The 19,569-nt window shown below is 40.7% G+C and overlaps 1 protein-coding gene across 2 annotated transcripts in view; it reads left to right on the top strand.

Moving 5' to 3' along the window:
* apaf1 (apoptotic peptidase activating factor 1) overlaps window positions 1-19,569 on the top strand; it is a 54,227-nt gene that overhangs the window by 21,380 nt on the left and 13,278 nt on the right. For both annotated transcript variants that reach the window (XM_030720476.1, XM_030720477.1), the window contains 4 exons: window positions 1,383-1,514; window positions 1,608-1,733; window positions 3,410-3,535; window positions 5,444-5,590. In XM_030720476.1, coding sequence (XP_030576336.1) covers window positions 1,383-1,514; window positions 1,608-1,733; window positions 3,410-3,535; window positions 5,444-5,590 — 531 coding nt within the window. The remainder of the gene's footprint in view (window positions 1-1,382; window positions 1,515-1,607; window positions 1,734-3,409; window positions 3,536-5,443; window positions 5,591-19,569) is intronic.

The following is a 19,569-nucleotide window of genomic DNA, read 5'->3' as shown; positions in this document are numbered from 1 at the left end:
CAGAGCATCTAATTCCATATTCATGCTGCTACTCTCTGCACTATTCTCAGACAATCCCCACGTATTCAGAAAACTATTGAGATTTATGCTGTTTGAGATGTGCTCACAAGAAGATGGAAATCTGTATTTAAATCTATATAGGTCTAATGGCACTGATGTTAGTTTGTGAAAAGTTTTAACCTTCACACCAATGACAGTCGGGGGGAGTGAGGCAGCACCTTTCACACATGGCCATGATTGATAGGATTATCTGGATGATTCTGTCTGTCCTGCCCTCTGTCTTTGAGCTCAGCTGGACTCCTGTTTCTGCTCATTTCCTGCACCTGTCTGCACACAGAAAACAAAATACTTTGTAGATGCATGGACAGGTCCACATTTCTAACTTCACAGATGCATTAGCATTTACCCAGCACATCTGCAAAGAAAGAGCATGTGGAAGAAGCAAAAAGAGATAATGAAATTAAATACTATGATTTGCAGTATTAGCAGTGTTGGTTAGTTTCTCCACTTAATTTATATACTGAATGATACTTTATCATTCAGCGGTGAATACTGTTTGGCCACTGCATTATTGTGCAGAGGGAAAGGCTGCTAGAAAGCACTTTTTCTGCAATTTTGCCAAATGTATCTTTGTTTCTTATGAGCGTTTTTGTTACTTCTCTTGTGTACTCTTTGAAAATTATGCTATTTTCGAGCGGTCCATTTTGACTCTTCGTTCTAGTATAGACATTTAAGAAATGCACCGCAGATAAAATTGCCCATTAGATACACAGAAAAATCTATAATGACAATAAGGATGACGCCTGGGTGAAAAATTGTCTGATTTTTTTTTTTTTTTAATATATTTTTGCCTCAAACCTTTTGCCACAAAAGATAATTTAAAAAAAAATGTTTACTCTCAAAACTCTACAGAATAGATTTGTTTTCACCCTTTGAATCTCATAAAAACTCGGTCCAACCCCGTAATGCTGAAAACAAGCCATTTTAGGTCCTTTCTTCTGATTTGCTGCCCCTCATAAACAGAAAATGTGTGTAGCAGGTGGGTGAGGCTCCTGTGCTCACAGTCAGTGAGCCAAGAGTGGAAAAACTGTCTAAAACTGAGCAGTTGGAGTTGGAGCTTTTGGCATTATGTGAAACTTTGGCCATGTTTAATATGAGTGTCTACCATTGGGACACTGTCCTCTTTAAAAGGTCTTCAGCATGTGTCTTGCACATGCAAAGCAGTAAGTGCATGGTACATTGCAGAATGTAATAGGATAGTGAGGTCTGTCTGTTTCTTCAGGACAGAATCATTCAGAAATTGGAGGTTTCCAATAGCTGCTCTGGGCTGAAGTGAAAAATACCAGTGGCTGAAAGATTGTTTTCTCTGTTGCCCCCTTTAGGTGTGGAGATGGCAGTCAGGTGAGTGTAAAGTACTTCAGGGTCATACGGAGCAAGTCAGATGCTTCTCTCTACTCCCCAACTCACCAAATGACTCAAGACTGCTGTCCTGGTCCTTCGATGGTACCGTGAAGGTGAAACTCATGCACTTGCACACTCACATTACATTTAACAGCAGTGTGAAATCAAATTGTAAATATTTTTTTCTTTGCACTGCACATTCTTAGGTGTGGGACACCGAGAGCGGAGAGAAACTGCAGGACATCGAGGCTCATCACCAAACCATTCTGTCCTGTCACGTCTCGCCAGACGGATGCCTCTTTGCCACCACCTCTGTCGACAAGACTGCTAAGGTTCAGCGCTCTCACACACACACTCTCAGTAGATGAGACATATCTATTTGTGCTTCCAGCAACAACATGACGTATTACTCATCTTCTCTCAAGGCTCCTTCTTACAGCACATACACATGGATGCACTGCTAGGGGTGATATCTTAAGATAAACATTTTCTCCAGCAGTGTAGTGAAAGACCTCAGAGATTAGTGTGCAGCAGAATGCCCCAGGCCTGGGGAGTTTGCGTCAGATCAGTCTGTCCTCCTACATCCATGTCCAGTCTAGCTGGCCAACTACCCTGGCAGGCTGGCAGGCCCGGAACCAACTAACATCCCTGTCAGGATGTAGTGTTTGCCAGGTTCCCATTTACCAACACCACTGCGCCTGACTTTGGCCTGACTTTGACTGACTCTGTGGACTGGAGGTTTTCTGCAAGCAGCTCTTAAATCATCGCTTTCCCATCTCATCATTCACAGAGCAGTGATCTGCACCACATAACACAAGATGAACCATACTGAGACGCAATGCTCTTTCACATCAGCGTCTTTGTAGTGTCAATCATTTTTCTTGGATTGTGACTATAGCTGTGGGTTCAATGTTAGAGTTATACCATCAGTTATTCACTTATGAACAACTGGTGTTCCTGAGTGTCACCATTAGGAACAACTGAAAGCCACTCTGGCATTTGTTAAAGCAGCCGATCAAGAGCCACTGCCACTGAGTTTCACACGGGAATTTGGATTCGGTTGACACTTACTGTAGAGAACAGGCAGTGGGTCGTCAGCCAACCTGGCTTCTGTCAGTAAATGGCAGAGAGAGAGAGTGTGTGTTTTATGGATTTGGCAAAGATCATAAATGAGGTGTGTGTGTGTGTTGTGGGGCTGGTTAGAAGCCAATCACATAGTCCTTGCTCTCCAGACCGAATAGGGGCTAAAAACACACACAAACACTAAAGTCCCTGGTTTCCATCTATCTGGAGGTCAAACCAAAAGGCTTAGCCATGACTTTCTTTGTGGAGCACCACAAAAAGGAGAGCGCTCTGTTCTGTCCATTCCTTTTCCTCCACCTCTTTCTCTCTGCGTCCCCCTTTTTTCTGCTTTTTCTTTTCTTTTCCCCTGACCTTCAGATGAATGGAACTTTGTGTGCAGACATAGCTAGTCGACTGCCAAATGAAGTGTCTAATTATGAGGCATGTTATTTTCAGTGCAACACAGGATGCAGAGTGAGGAAGGAAGGCGTATAAAGGAAACAATGGATATAAGACAGAGATTGGGGGGAGGTAAAATGAGAAAAACAGTAGCAATGAGGGAAAGATACAACATTAGCTCTGCATTTGACTGTCATCATAAGATCTGTCAAGGGGTGATGACCTTTCTGAGCAACAGAAATAAAGATTCTTTACTATTATTATTGTGGTAGATCTTCAGTATTTGCTGTTTAAAATCTTTGCTACAGATTCTGTTCATAGAGATTATTTCCAGGCAAACACTACTGTGTTGATATATTTTGAATGAACCAAAAAAAAAAATACTGCAGATGCAACACACGTTATCTGAGTAGTCACCTATAAAGCAGCCTTACTCTCCTTTAAAACTGATTAATCTTGACTAAGTAATTGTTAGTCACAAACGTCAGTTCTATTGCTGTGTGAATATAAAGTAATAAATGCATATGTTCTTTCATTCTGCTCTTAGTTGTGGCAGTGTGAGTCCTGGCAGTGTGCCTACACGCTGATTGGTCATCAAGAATGTGTCCGAAGCTGCCGATTCTCATGGGACAGCCAACACCTCGCAACTGGAGATGACAATGGAGAGATCCGGGTGTGTATTCAAAACATTCAGCCTTTTTTTTTTTTTTTCTTTTTTTAAGTCTTTGCAATTTTCATTTTGGTTGTTGTTCTAGGAAGAGACTACTTAGGCATCTACTGCTGATGTAAATCAACCTTATATGCATAGCTCCAAAATGCTTTGGTGGAGAGGTATGCAAAGTAATATGACTCTAGGGATTTTGGGGGAAAGGTGGGCAGTAAAGAAGATATCCAGGTTACAGATGAGGGATGGGGAAACACTTCCTACTGAGCCTTGTGCCTCTATATACCCATAAGTGTGTCGACACACTAATCTGCTCTATGTTACTAGTATGACAATGCCTTAAACCACCTAATTTGCTGTGCAACATACAAAAACGCAATTATAGCAGTCGACATTTATTCCAGAAATCACTCTGTAATTACATCTCATCACTCATTTAGATAAAGTGCTTGCTAATGCATCGTGATTGCTGCGGTGCGCAGAGGAGGGGTGAGATGAAAGGGGGGAGGCATGGCTCCTTCTCAGGAGGGGGTGTGGGAGCTGGAAGAGTGTGTAAGAAGTTGGGATGAAGATAGCAGGAAGAGGAGGAGACGTCTGTCAGTGGGAGGTGAAGGAGAGGACTCGGGCTGCCAAATTGGATCTCTAAGGCTTTGGAATACGAACCGCTTGTACACAAACATACACACAAACACACGCACGCAAAGTAAATGTGAAGTTAGGCTGTGCGAGAGGTAGAAAAGATGCCATTCAGCCAACAGCTGCATCTGGTTAATAAAGGGTTAATGCCCTCTGGTGGCTTCTGAGCTGAGCAGCTCCATTATTCAGAAATGACCAAATCCATCAGATTTAATTACGCAAACTACAGTGAAATCTCACCCCAGTTTCTATAGAAACAAATGTGAGTCACTCAGCACAAAAGCGTGCAAAGCGTTAAATATAGCCGTATGTGTGATGTGTCACTGTCAAATGAACATGACATGTGAACAGTTGCATAACAGCTGCAGTAGACTCACAGCCCATCATTTCATTATATGCTGTATGGTTATATATTATGTGGTATTGTTTCATTTTAAACTATATGAAGAAGGAGTGATGCTTATACTTTTCTATGTTCCCCTTATCATGTTTTGAGGCTCAGAGGAGCCTATAGCATCAAATTTTAATATTGCAGGTTCAACAGAATTCTTGCACATCATAATGTCTTAGTGGGAGAGAGAGGGCCTAGAGAGTGCAAATAATCCCAAACATGCATGCATAGTATATTAGTTTCATTCTTCAGACTGTCATCTTCTAATGTTCATACTGACACTGCCATATACCTTTTTTCTTTTCTCTCACTCTCTCATCTGCTTATCCAATTCAAGGTGGCAGGGGGGCTGGAGCCTATGGCAGCTGGGATAGGCTCCAGGGCTGTCACAGAGCTAACAGAAAGACAGACAACCATTCACACTCACAATCACACCACAATCACACCTATTAACCAATTAACCTCACTAATTGCATGTCTGGGAATACCCAGAGAGAACCCACGCAGACATGGGGAGAACATGCAAACTACCCCCAGAAAGGCCCCGGCCAGATGGTGGATTTGAACCCACTTCTTGCTTTGAGGCCACTGTGCTAACCACTGCGCTACTGTGTTGCCCCGCTGCCACATACATGCATTTAATTGTGTGTGATCCTTGTGAAAATAATTGAAGCAAGCCAGCTTAACAGTAGAGGGCCTTACCACTAAATTTAATGAATGAAATCTACTATTTTACTCTTGTATTTCCCACCCACTACTTCATCTTTTATTGTTGCATAACAACAAGCAAGCATGAATTTAAAATTGACAGTAAAATGTGTTTTAGGTACGTTTATAGGCCCTAACATTTGTTTATTGGCTGATTTATAATGTGTGACTGTCTGCCACAGCTGTGGAGCGTCAAGAACGGGTCCTTACTGAAGATTTGTTCCTGGGACAGTAAGGATGGCATGGACTCGCTTCATGGAGGCTGGGTAACAGATCTGCACTTCTCCCCAGACAACTCTCTTCTGGTCTCGACTGGAGGTTACATCAAGGTATGCAAATCCATTCAGCACATTCAAACACATTTGGTTTTTTACAGCCTGCATTGGTTGCATCTCCTCCCAAGGGAGCTAAGTTGGACTGAGATTGACTGAAATTTGATTTTCCAACTCATTAATGAGCTTTGATGGCTGAATCTGAGCACACTGAGTTTTATTGTGTACCTTTGCATTCATCCGTGTGTGTGTGTGTCACAGTTAAATGATCAGTACATACTGCTGTGCCATTTCCACTGGGAGCTATATAATTGCCACCTTGTTTAAGATGGTATGCTTTGAACATGAGTTGCTCCTTTTGTCTCCACCTTTTTCCCCCCTCCTTCATCTTACACAGCATCTACACTCATCATATTGACAGCTGTCCTGTCATATTGACAGCTCCAACTTAATGTAACTGCCTGCTGTCAGCTCTTAATCAGTTCTGTCACACATTTGTGCTCTTTTGTGCATTAACTTGAAACCACAAAGGAAACTTTTAGTAGCCAAGTGACAAATCATTTTTGAATCCCTGCAATTTAGCCACTGTGTGTGAAAGGGGCTGCATCTCATGCAGATCTCTCCACGCTGATTTAATCTACTCAAGCTGAAGGTGAGACTGGGTACTTTAATATTGTAGCAATCAATAATTTCAGCTGAAATGACTGAAGAATGAAAAATGTTTGGCTGTTCAAATCCCTACCGTCTGACTTTTTTTTTTTGTTCACCAGACGAACAATGTTTTTCAAGTTGTTCGTCCACCTGTCCAAACCATATGCCAACATACATATTATTAGATATATGCCAATATGTCTCATTCAAGTGAAAGGACTTTGGCTTAAGCACTTTGTGGGAATTTATTCAGAGTTGGCACAAACATTCACTTGAACCCAAAGAAGAAATGATTAGAATTTGCTTGTCAAAGGTTACGGTCACTTTGAGCTCACAAAAAACATTTTGGCTATGACTCCAGAATCATTACTATTTTGGCAAACTTTCAAAGGATAAATGACAAACTGATTACATCTTAAACTGAAAAGGTGAAAGGCTGACCTCTCAGTGACATCATATATTCCCCAAACTGCTGTGCTGGGCATTATTTAATGCTATAATTTGGGAACAGGAGAGATTGGGATCCTGTTCCTCCTTGTGGAATTAATCACAGGTCTTTAATTCCCACTTATTATGTGGTTTACTTTACTATATTTATTACATGAATCTGGACAGACATGGTTCTAACCGGCAACACTACTGGCTGGCAGAGGCATACAGTCACCAGACATTTTATGTCTTCATTAGAAAGCCAGTTGGAGAGATGACAGGAAATAAAAGGAGAAATAGGTGGGGGATAATAAGCAACAAATGTCTCCATGAGCTTGAGATATTGCAGTTTTGGCAAGTGTTGAATAATCACCTTCATTTTTTTACATTTTGTTTTTTTATGCGATTCGTCTGGGGGATGAAAGGGTGGCAGTGTTTCATTTTCATGGTATGCAACCTTGATGCTGCCAGGACACAACAAAATATTTACTTTTCTAAGGAAACACGATTAGAGGTGTTTGCTAGTCACAAATCCTTTTATTGAATAACAAAACAAACCACAAATAATAATGAAGCATAGGTAGTAATTTATTTACTATAGGCCAAAGTAGAAATCACATTTTAATACACTATATGTAATGTGTGTTTGTATTGCCTTTCTTATGCAAAATACATAGGTGTGGTGCACAGAAATGCAGTGGATGTCTCTTCCTGCTTACTTATGAGCTTAAATATTTTTCTTTACTAAAAGGTGTTTCTGCATTTAAGCAGTAGACGTTTCTGTATGCCTTTATTTTCAAAAATATGAGACAAGCTGGACAAACTCTGATTGAGAGTCACAATAAAACCAATGGAAAGATGCCTGCAAGCACGCACCATTGTTGGAATGCTGCAGGTTTACATAAAACAGAGAATACCTTAGAGAAAGATATCAGTGTCTCCTTGTGACGTGACTGGAATGGTCTATGCCTCTTTCTTATTGCCTTTAGTTTACAGCAGAGGGGTCACAGAGCGGACAGTCTCAGCAGGGCTCTCATTGGCCATTCACTTCAGCAATGATGTAATTCTCCAGGGAAAGCGCTACTGATCGATGAGGCTTTATATCTCGGATTACTCTTGATACTGTGTGTGGGGTGGTGTTGTGCGCACGATTGTGTACAAGTGCACTTTTGTTTATACCAGCATGTGTGGGTCGACAGAGTTGTTTCTGTTGAAAGCAGAGAGTGCTGTTGTTCAGGCTTTATATAGACAGATGGCCAAAACACGTCGTAATCTCATCCGCAGCACACTGCTGTCGACAAGATGATAAAACTTGGAAATTAATTCAAACATAAAAGCAACCCCCAAATTTACTAATTTTACTTAAGACTGTTTGGTATTCATAATCTAAACATTAAAAAAAACTTTCAGTAAGACTTTCTGTACAGATTTGTAAAAGAGTAAAAGTCCTCACTAGTCTATTTAAAAGAAAGATGGTGTTCTAAAAAGTCCACAATCGTAGTTTGACTTCACACACGAGAACGCTGACTCTTTAAATCCTTTGTCTGGATATAGATGATAAGGGCCTCTTTTAGTTGAATACCTACTGTTGAGTTATTACAGGTCAAGCAGTATCTACAGGGTGCAACAGTAAAGCTCAGCAACTAAACTACAACAATAATAATAAAAATGCAAAAAAAAAAAAGTCTGATTTAAACACTCGTACTACTTTTAGGTTGCACAGTGAAGATCTCATTCTGTCTCCTTGCATTAGTGCATCTGCTGTGGAGACTGGGGTAACACCAATTTGAATTTAACTCTTGGGAGAGAGGATCTGAATCTCAAACCATTTTATTATTGTGACCATTAGTGTGTCCTTCATTTTAAATGTGGTAGACTTTTAGTTATTTCCATTAATTGCTTTCCATCACAGTATTGGGCCTCTTGACATTACGTCAATACACAACCCTGTGAATGTCAGAAACAACTATAATACTCCTAAACTGATGCACTTCTTTGGGGCAGCCACTCTTCAGATGAAAACCACTGTTAAATCTCTGGGTTGAAGCCTGAGACCCAGCTCTCATCACTGGTGATGGTTCTCGACATAAAAGTCGAGACAGTTTGACATTAAAGTTGACGCTAGAGGTCCATGGTGAGTCACAGACATGTGAATGAAGATGGCCAGAATGAGACTTTGTTAAGTGATCTGAAAATAGCAGACTGGCTAGAAGTGGTGCAGAAGTGCAAAAGGAGAAGGCCAAATTTAAATTTAAATCAAGCTTTTCTCTCTCTCTCTCTTTTTTGTAATGGGTGGAGTTGTTGAACTTTGTGATGGCATTGTTTATACACTGCCTGGCCAAAAGAAAAAGTCACTACCTAGATTTGACTAAGCAAATAAGTAAGAGCCTTCCATTAAATTGGAGGTCTAGGTTCAGCAATCTTTTTTTTTTTTTTTTTTTTATAAATTTTATTTTAAATTTTCAAGATTAGAACATACAGACAAACAAACAGAACCCAGATGCACAAGTTATACATAAAACATTCCAGTTGACAAATGGTGTACCCACACAGCAAATGTATATAAAGTCACATACATGAGAGTACATACACCCATTGAGGGGCAACCGAGGGGAGAGTCCACGACAAAGTATGTTCAGCTTAATCTAGTCTGTGAAAAGTGTTCCAGGAAGGGATTCCAGTAGTATGAAAAAGTGTCTTTAGAGCCTTTACGGAGTCTTTCCATCTGTATTATGGACATCATGTCCGTCACCCAAAGGCGAAATGAAGGGGAAGCAGAGGACCTCCAGTCCCTCAGGATTAGTCTCTTGGCAACAATCAGTCCCAGTTCCAGTGGTTGCCGCATTGTAGCGGGTATAGTCCCCTGCGCTCGAGGGCATCCAAAAATTATAAGTTCTGGTTCAGGTTGTATGGGAGTCTTGTATGCTTTGGAGTACCAGTCAAACACTTTAGACCAAAGACCCTTTAATGAAGGACAAGACCAAAAAGCATGAGACAGTGTGCCTTCAGAGATGTTACACCTGTCACATATGGGGGAGACAGAGGGATAAATCTTATGCAATCTGACCTTTGAGTAGTGTAACCGATGCGTGATTTTAAACTGAATTAGCTGATGTCTGCTGTTTATTGAACACGAGCGAATTTTGGAGAGGCATCTGTTCCATAAGGGTTCAGGGATCGTTATCCCTAGCTCGTTTCCCCAGGCCTCCCTGATTTTTGTGGTGTGTGCTACAGTGTGGTCACTAAGTAGATGTACAATTCTTGTAATGAGATGTCTAGAGTCAGGGGAACTCACAAGTATGTCAAGAACACCGTGCTCCCGTGGAAAGGTGTCAAAGTTCTCAATTTTTGACTTAATGTAATGCCTGACCTGCAGATATCGAAAGAAGTGTGAATGGGGCAGATTGTATTTTTCTTTCAATAGGCTGAATGATGCAAACTTATTGCCAATATACATGTCCTTAATCGACACTAGCCCCTTTTCCCTCCAATCATGATAAGCTTTGTCCTGCCAAGGAGGCAAGAAACTGTGGTTAAAGCAAAACGGCGTCTGTGCTGATGTATTTGGTAATGCAAGGAAGGTCCTGATCTGATTTAGGATTCTTACTTCGTGTCTTAACACAAAGCTCAAATTTCGATAGGCTTCTGGTTTTTCGAGGCGGGCAAACAGCATAGCTGGTAGGGAGGAGTTATTCACCAGATTGGATTCCATCTTGAGCCACAGAGGGAAATTCATCCCTGGGTTACCCGGGAGGCCCTGTTGCCAATACATTAGTGCTCTGATATTGGCAGCCCAGTAATAGTGTTTAAATACAGGTAGGCCCAGACCTCCCTCCTCCCTCGGCCTCTGTAAATGCACTCTAGAAATCCTAGCATTTTTCCCATTCCATATATAGGATTGAATGATCGAATCCAGGTCCTTGTAGAAAGTCGCTGTAAGATAAATAGGAAGATTTTGACATAAATACAAGAACCTAGGTAGGGAGATCATTTTGATCGAATTAATGCGTCCAATCATTGACAGAGGCAAAGTCTTCCAGTACTCAATATTTTGCTTTAATCCTGATATAAACTCTGCAAAGTTTAGTTTGAATATAAGTTTGGGGTCTTTGGGTATAGTAAGACCGAGATAGGTAAGATGGCTCTCAACCACTTTAAATGGGACTTTTTGTAAGAATCCAGATGGGAACGTGTTGGAAAGAGGCATCAACTCACTCTTTGACCAATTGATTGTATACCCGGAAATTTTACTGAAGGATGTAATCAGACTGAGGAGGAGGGGGACAGATTTTACAGTGTCGTGCAAATATAATATCACATCATCGGCGTATAAACTAATGAGTGTCTCAACACCACCGACTCGAAGGCCTTCTATGTGCGGGTGCGCCCTGAAGGTTCAGCAATCTTAAGTGCACAAAAATTAGGTATTTGCCTGAATACATTGAATGACCAGGTTTTTGTACCAATTCATTATTTTTCTTTGCTGATGACATGGCCATATTCCAAGATGCCAGGATTCATCGGGCTCAAGTTGTGAAAGAGTGGTTCAGGGAGCGTGAGGCATGCACGCAGTCCAAACCTTAACCTCGTTGAGAATCTTTGGGATGTAGTGGAGGAGACTTTAGCAGTCCAACTCTCTTCATAAATACAATAGCTTGGAGAAAAATGTATGCAAATTAAAGCAACTCATGCATAAGCTTATTGAAATGATGCCATAGTCAATGTGTGCCATCATCAAAGCTAAAGGCGGTCTGATGAAATATTAGGCTGTGATTTATTTATTTATTTTTTGGCCAGGCAGTGAACATTTATATCATGCCATACTATATCAAGTAAGTATTCCTACTCAATTTCTTAAAGCATTAAGAAATACATTTCTTTTATCCTACATTTTAGGAAATTTGCATGATGAATTTATCCAGCTTTGTCTAAAGTTGTATTTGTTTTTTGTTTTTTTAATCCACTATTTAACAATTTGCATCTCATTTGTGTAATCCACACACAGAAGTGTAAAAGCATCTAGCTAAGCCAACTGATTATCAGCTTGAACCTCACAGTTGGTGTACAGATATGATGGTGGTCTTGCATCTAAATTCTGGCAAATATTCCTATCATCATAGTTTGTTAGCAACAGATTAAGAACCTGAAAAACAAACAAACAAACCCTCTTTATATCTCCCTTTCTCTTTCTTTATCTCATCCTCAGCCCTACCTACCAGTGAAAATATAGTATTCATGTGCTGTAATCTGCTTATATTACCCTTTAAACGGTGACAAAAAGTATTAACAGAACCTTTAGAAGTCTACTAATGTACCCTTCTACTTGTTTATTAATAAACTTTTACAGACAGGGCTGCTCTACTTGTGGCACTAATGTAGACCTCATCAGCTTCATCTTGCGTCACATCACGATGACGGTCATAATTATTCTGGGAATTGGATCACTCTGTTACTCTGTTTCATACACTCTCTGTCTTCTTCAGCAAAGCATGTTGACGTGATAGATTAGCGTGTGAATGTGAGGAGAAGTGATGGATTACTCTGCCTGTCTTAAAGGGTGAACCTCCCTCAGCCTCAAGCTTTGATTGATTAATCACATAGCGTGTCAGCTGGACAGCTATGAGAGGCCATCCTGTCTGTCATAGTAATTACCCTGACAGAGTGGGTATCTCTTATGACAGATAATATAGCTTATGGACTGAGAAAGCACAATAATAATCTGTTTTAATGATTATTGTCAGCATGTCTCCATGCTCTCCTGTTCTGCAACAAATGTCTTCAGAGACTTGTTAGTAAATTTTTGATATTTGAACCCACTCTGTCCTAGCATGTCCATGTTTCTTAGGTATATATGCAGCAGTTATGAATAAATATAAAGCAATATACTGTTTACTATTACTCAACTATTTACTCATATTTGAAAACAATTCATGGAGTGATGATTCTTTTTATGTGGTAATCATTTTTCTGTCAGCCTGGCAATCATCTGAATGTCCTCATAAGGGTATTTGGTTTGTATTTATCCTCAGCTGGTGTAAGGGAAAGATTTCATTATGAGGGATCAGTGGGATTGTGTAAGATGTGCATTTGGATCACAGATGTAGGCTGATATTGAAGTCTGGCTTGAATAGCGCAAATGCTCTAAATAAAGGCTTAGCTGAGGAGTATGAGGGCCGGGTAACTTGTTTTTTGAAATTAGAATTTAGAAATGATTTATCACCACCAAACCTGTTCATAGAGTATCTTTGAAGCCTAAAAGTATACTTTCACTATATTAACAAATTCATTTTTAAACACTGATTCTTCTTGGCAATAAACAACACTGAAATGCTTAAAATACAAAACGTTCCTGAAATATTCTGTATCAGCAGTCTATGAATTTGATCAAATTAGACAGGCTCCATGGTCTAGTATTGGTTTAAGCCTTTGACTCACATGTTTGAGGCTGGGGGGGAAACAAAAATTCAGCCTCAGGAGCCTACAAACTGGTGTACTCCTAGTGATGGTCCTAAGCCCGGATAAATGGGAGGAAGGGCATCCTTTTCCAAGTCAAACAGATCCATCCGCTTTAGTGACCCCTCTGGAAATAAGGGAGCAACAGAGAGTACCTTTAGATTTAAAATAGTAACAAAGTAAGTATTTTATTTATAGAACATGAATTTTATATTTTAAGGTAAGAATCCTACAATATTAGAAAGAAAATCCCAATAATCAGGTGACCCTGTTACGGTGGAAGTGGGAAGGAAAAACTCCCTTTTAGCGGGAAGAAACCTCCAGCAGAACCAGGCTCAGGGAGGGGCAGTCATCTGCCAGAGTTTAATAATTACTAATGACTAAATGCAATAGTGGTGTATGAAAACATGGAGAATGAAAAGAGGTGAGTGAAGAAGAAATGATCAGTGCGTCATGGGAAGCCCCACCAGCAGCCTAAGCATTCTGCAGTATAAAACTGCTAAAAACACTAGCTGTCATTTCAATCAATAACAAAATTAATTGAACTACAGAGTTTGAGTAATAAACAATTTGTTGATTAGACTCTAAGATAGCAAAGTTATGTCTAGCAATGGTGGGATGCAGGACAGGACACTCTGGACTCTAGTCACTATTGTTGGTGGAGATAAAGCAGGTGAAGACCAGGAACAGGAACAGGAGCTGATATGTTCGCAGACAAGAAAATGATTGAGCCACAGTCTGACAGCGTGGGAAAGCAGTAGTGACGTGATTTAGACTAGAAGCCAGAACATCTATAAATGCAGGTAGATGAGTGAATACAGAGCTTCCTTATTGAGCTTAAAGTTGTGAAATTAAAGTGGATAGTATAACAACCATATAGTTTTATTTTAGCAGCCATTTTAGCAAGAATAACACAACCCATGACCTTTGTTGTGACCCTAGTAATGACGAGTGCAAAAACCGCTGATGACGCAAAGTGGATGCATCCCGAGTTAAACTTTTCTTAACTTCGAAGGGAGTGATTGAAGTAGCTACCAATGAGAGCGAAGGATACAGTTGCATTCATAAATAAGACTTTTACCTCTGTATCCAGGATTCCACTTTCCAACTCAAATGTTGCACCAGCTGTGATTGGTCCACTGAAGTACATCACCATTTTCATTCAATCCAATAAAAAAGATCAGAGAAAATCCGTAGTCTGTCCACAGTGTGTTCACGTCAGATTCTATCAGTCCTAGAAAAAGGTGATTGAGAATACAGCATATGATCACAGCTTTTGTTGTTTGTGGATTTGAATAATAAGCAGCACATATAAATAGTATTACAGAGCTCGAAGCTCCTCTGACTCATAATGCTACACGATAAAGCTAAACCAATATGTTTATGCAGAGAAACAGCAGATCAGACTTTGAAGACTGCAGCAAATCTGTCTTGGGGGCTATTTGGAAGTACCAGCAAGATAAGAACAATTTGGATTATGTTTGACATAAACCAAAACCCTTTAATCATTGTTCGTGTAATTACTGCAGTCATTATTTCAAAGATTATAATGTAGATAGATTAAAAAAAAAAAATCCTACTTCCCCCAAAGAGGTAATCAGCTGTGAAACTACACTTCATTTTAAGCGTACACCATGTATCATTTGTGTGACAGTGAGAGTGTTCTTGGAAGACAGCTGTTGTAGTAAGCAAAGCAGAGCAAGCCTGAGAATGTTTCTCTTATCGGGATGTGATTCAGTGGAGAGTTTTCAGCTATCAGTTCCTCTCTGATCGCAGCTCTAAACGTGAAGCCGTTCTGCGGTGTGACTCGGTGTGTTGCTGTTAACAGAATGATGTTGTTACTGGTCAGATTAGAGCCAGAGCAGTGACAGCAGGTGACGTCTCCCATGGATCTCTCTCAGACGATGACTTGATATGATGCAACGTGAGGCTTGTAACTCTTATTGTTTGCCTCTTTCTATTTGTCCCCTTGTCCCCCCCACCCCTGTGCAGAATGATGTTTTCTTGTTTGTCTTGTTTTTTTGTTGTTGTTTTTTTTCTCGTGTCTGTCAGTACTCCTTTCTTAATCATCTCTCAAGCTGCTGTTTTTCCTCGTCTGGGCCGCTCTTGTTCTCACTGGGTGTTTTATCATGCCCTCCATCTCTGTATGCTTGGGTGAATGGTGTGAGTGTAATTAAAAGCAGCAGGCCATTGTGTGGGGGTATGTGTTAGTCCAGTCCCCTGTTGTGAATAGATGCCAGTGTAGAGTGTTTAATTAAACTTCTCATGCTCCTTGTCACCAGTGTTTCTCTTTCTCAACAACATTAAATTGCTTGTATTTCTTGAAAAACAAATGCCTTCAAACAGTGTTTGTGTGTGTATCAGAATTTGATGTAGTGGCGTGGTCCAGCCCTCAGAGAGAGGCCATTACATTCTACACTGACTCCCATCATCCCTCCCTTCTGCTCTGGGTCTTGCCAGGAAATGCTGTACCTGTCTCACACCTGGCCTTGGTACACACACACACACACAAACACAGAAACTCTCCAAACGGCAATGAGACAATCTGTCACAGTGCCATGGTCCAACAGGGAGGCGGCAGGTGTGAAAAGGCTCGTCCTGACTGCAAGAAGACACACACTCCAGCAGCCCAGAATAATTCACACCATTACGTTACAAACAAAACAAAAGCACTGAAGTGTCTCTTTGTAAATAGACATCGATCTTTGTATCTGACTCAAAAGAACAATGACTTGAAAGGCTTGTCTTAAAGTATTAAGCCCTAATCAGTAACTGTGGGTACTCTTAGACTGTGTCTGTTTTACTAAGCCAACTGTCATAAACCAGGCTTTGGAGCCATGTCATATGTCATGTGAAATCTGTTTGGTTAATCATCCTATTTCAGTTGGATCCGACTTGTTTAACAATTAGGATCCAAACAACTTCCCCACATTGGTCTATCTGCCTCTGTCGCAGCCTTCATGCCTTCTTCTGTCATACCAACCTTCTGCATGTCCTCCTTCACTAAAGCCCATTTATATGAGAATGTTTTCAGTGGAAACAGTGTTGTTTTACTGTTTTCATTTTCAAGAAGTAACGCGTTGAGACAGAAACATTGCAAAATCACTGTTTACACGGAAACGCAAGATGTTGAAAAACGCTGTAGTTCCCATTCCCATAGGAGTCGCAACCATTGTACGCATGTGCCAGTACCCCCTGTTTTCAAAAAGTATTGTTTTCGTTGTTACACCCGTCTCTCATTCACATCCATGTATTCTGTCTCGCTTCTACTGACTTTCATTCCGCTTCTCTTCAGAGCACAACTCCACCTCTCCAGGCTCGCTTTCACCTGCTCCCTTCTCTCACTACAGATCACAGTGTCGTCTGTGAACATCATAGTCCACAGCGACTCCTGCCTGACCTCATCTGTCAGCCTGTCCATCACCACTGTGAACAAGAAGGTGCTCAGACCCGATCCCTTATGTAATCCCACCCCTACCTTGAACCTATCTGTCACTCCTACTACACACCTCACCACTGTCTCGCTGTCCTCATACTGTACTGTACTTCTCTATACTTCTCCATCAGCACTCTCAAAGCAAATACATCTGCAGTCCTCTTTCTCGGCATGAAGCCTTACTGCTGCTCACTGATCATCAGTTTGCTTCAACAACCCTTTCCCGTGTCTTCATGAGCTTTATCCCTCTGTAGTTACTACAGCTCTGCACTTCACCCTTGCTCTTGAAAATCCAGACCAGTGAACTTTTTCTTCATTTCTCTGCATCCTCTCACTCTCCAACACTGTGTTAACCAATCTGCTCAAAAAAATCCACTGCCCTCTCTCTTAGGCATCTCCATACCTCCACAGGTATGTCACCTGGGCCACTTTTCCACTCTTCATCCTCTTTATAACAGGAAATGATAAAAAGTAAGGCTACCAAAAAAGACATTTTATAGATAACCTTGAACAGCAAGGCTGTATTGGACACTCCTTGATTGTGAATTTTTGCATTATTGAGCATTGATTGTATCTTTATGATTAACTATTGTGACATCAAACTTTAACTGTGTTATTACACTTTAAGCTTTTCATATCAGCTGATTTCATGCTGGTAAAAATCCCACCTGAAATTAACATCTACTTCACTGACACAGGACAACAGCAGCACAAAGTTGCCGGTCTTTATCTTTTGTGTTTTGTGCACTAGTCTCTCCTGCCACACTCATACTAACTCACATACTTACTGACATTTGTAGCACACACACACACACACATACACATACACTTCTAAAAGGTGTAAGCCGAGATGGATGCAAGTATTTTAGATGATGGTTCTCCCCTGCTACTGCTGTTGTCAGACATCACTTATCAGGCAAACGTGTGATGGAGGAAAAAGAGAGAAACAATTTCACCTTATCTACTTTTTTTTTTTTACACTCTCTTCGCTTTCATTCTTTATTTTTCTTGGGCTCCCAGAAGACCTGTTCATCCTGTTTTCCCCTCCAATGTTATCTCTCTGTTTAACACCTTCCTTCAGCTGTCATTTTGTTAGTCTGTCCACTTGGTGACCAAGTTAAAATCTTTGCTGTAAGATAACACTGAAAAGCTTTTTTTTTCTTTCTTTCAGTCCTGCACTGTGGTTACCATTGTGCCTTTTTTGTTTTCACCCATCATATTGGAATTTCTCTTTGCTATTTCATTAGCCCAACCCATCATTATTAAGCACATCCTAATGAGTCCTTGGCAGCCAGTGAGTTGTTGCAGCCAGTCATCATTCTAAGCAAGACGTGAAGTGAGGTAGGAGAGCAGGGAGACGGGATGAAATGAAGGAGTGAAGGTTGCGCTGACCTTCCCTCAAGAGACAGTTGATGGATGAAAAATGTGTCAGAGATTGAGAAAGAGTTGTGTAGCAGCAGGCAGCGTAGGTCTGAGCAAAAAGAACACTACAGAGTAGATGCATTGACCTCTCTGATGGATGGGTAAGGTATCAAGCAGTCAAGATTCTTGTATAATGAGACTGAGTAAGCCATGAGTAAATGTGTCTCATTTTTCCTCACTGGCAAAGCAGATCTTAATGCTTTCTCTCAAGGCCAAACATTAGTCATTACAACTATTCATTTTTCTTTCTCCACGTCCCTCTGTGTAATGTCTTTTTTGCCTTCCTTATAAATATGACTTGTTGCATATGTGAAGGATTTTTGATTGGAAATAACAAAGTGGGCTGTGTGTTTAAAAAATGTTTTGTATTTTAGAATTCAGGTGTCAGATGTGATTTAGTGAGCCTCTGTCCCAGCTTTCATGTGGTAAGGGGTCTTCAGTCCATCACAGGACAGACCACCACACACATTCACATCCACAGCTACATCCAACTTAGGATCACCTATAAACATGCATGCCTTTGAACTATAGGGGGGACACCCATGAAGACACAGGGAGAACATGCAGACTCCTCACATGATAGCCTCCACTGACCAGGAGGTCCAAACCAAGAACTGTGTGAACCCAAGAATGTGAGGTGACAACACTGACCACTACACTAGTGTGCTAATACAGGTAGTGTCCCATGCTTCTAACTTCAGCCCTTCATCAAACGTAGGCCGACACACTTCCAAACAAATCCCTTAATTGTGACATAAACTGCAGTTCCTGATGTTTTGTCTATGTTCTTTATTCTGACACTACATCAGAAGCGGACTCTGTTATGCTAATAAATCACATACAGCCCACTTTGTTGTTATTTCTAATTATAACAAAAAAAACACTTACATATGCAACAAGTCATATTTATGAGCTCTGAAACAAAAACAGGTCTAGACAGATGAATCTAAAAGCAGCATAACTACATTCTGAAAGAGAAGACTAAATATTTGGCCTGAATGATGCGTATCACTGAGAAAAGCATGAATATCTGCATTGCCTGAATTTTCTTGTATTATAAAAAGATGGAATGGGCCTGCAGCAGAGTGTTAACACTTGCCACATGCCCTTTGTCAATAGTCTATTAATACAATACAGCTTTATTTATAGCTGCAGTTTGTGTGGCTGTGTGCAAGTTCAGTGACTTTCTGGATTTCTCTTTCTGGAGTTCCTTTAATATGCTTTGAAGGCCTGTTATTTGGCACAACAGTGACAACAATTAATTTCTTCATGGGGTTCATTTGATCTCCATGTAACACTTGTGTGTACTTCAAATCTGTTTAGTTGTGCAGCAACAAAAAGACAGCCACCTTGGGTATATCTGGAATTTGCTGCACCCCTTGGCTTTTACTTTGATCAGTCCACCCCCACTCCACCAAAACTGGTCCAGAGATGGAAATAACACATTTTATAGGCTTCTAAGAGTCAGTGTAACAGGCCACCGTGTTGGTTCAGGCAGCGTTTGCAGCTTTGCTTTCATTCAATGGTTTCATCCTTCACGCTGTTTCAGAAATAAGCGTCCCACAGTGCAGCTCCAATGTGGAAGCAGACCTGCCTCTAAAAATACCTACACACACACACACAAGATGCAAAACAGCCCCTGAAA

This window comes from Archocentrus centrarchus, chromosome 23 (assembly GCF_007364275.1).
Source record: "Archocentrus centrarchus isolate MPI-CPG fArcCen1 chromosome 23, fArcCen1, whole genome shotgun sequence".
In the NCBI taxonomy this organism is placed as follows: Eukaryota; Metazoa; Chordata; class Actinopteri; order Cichliformes; family Cichlidae; genus Archocentrus; species Archocentrus centrarchus.
Note: the sequence above shows the minus strand (reverse complement) of the source record. Positions and strands in the feature narration are given on the sequence as shown.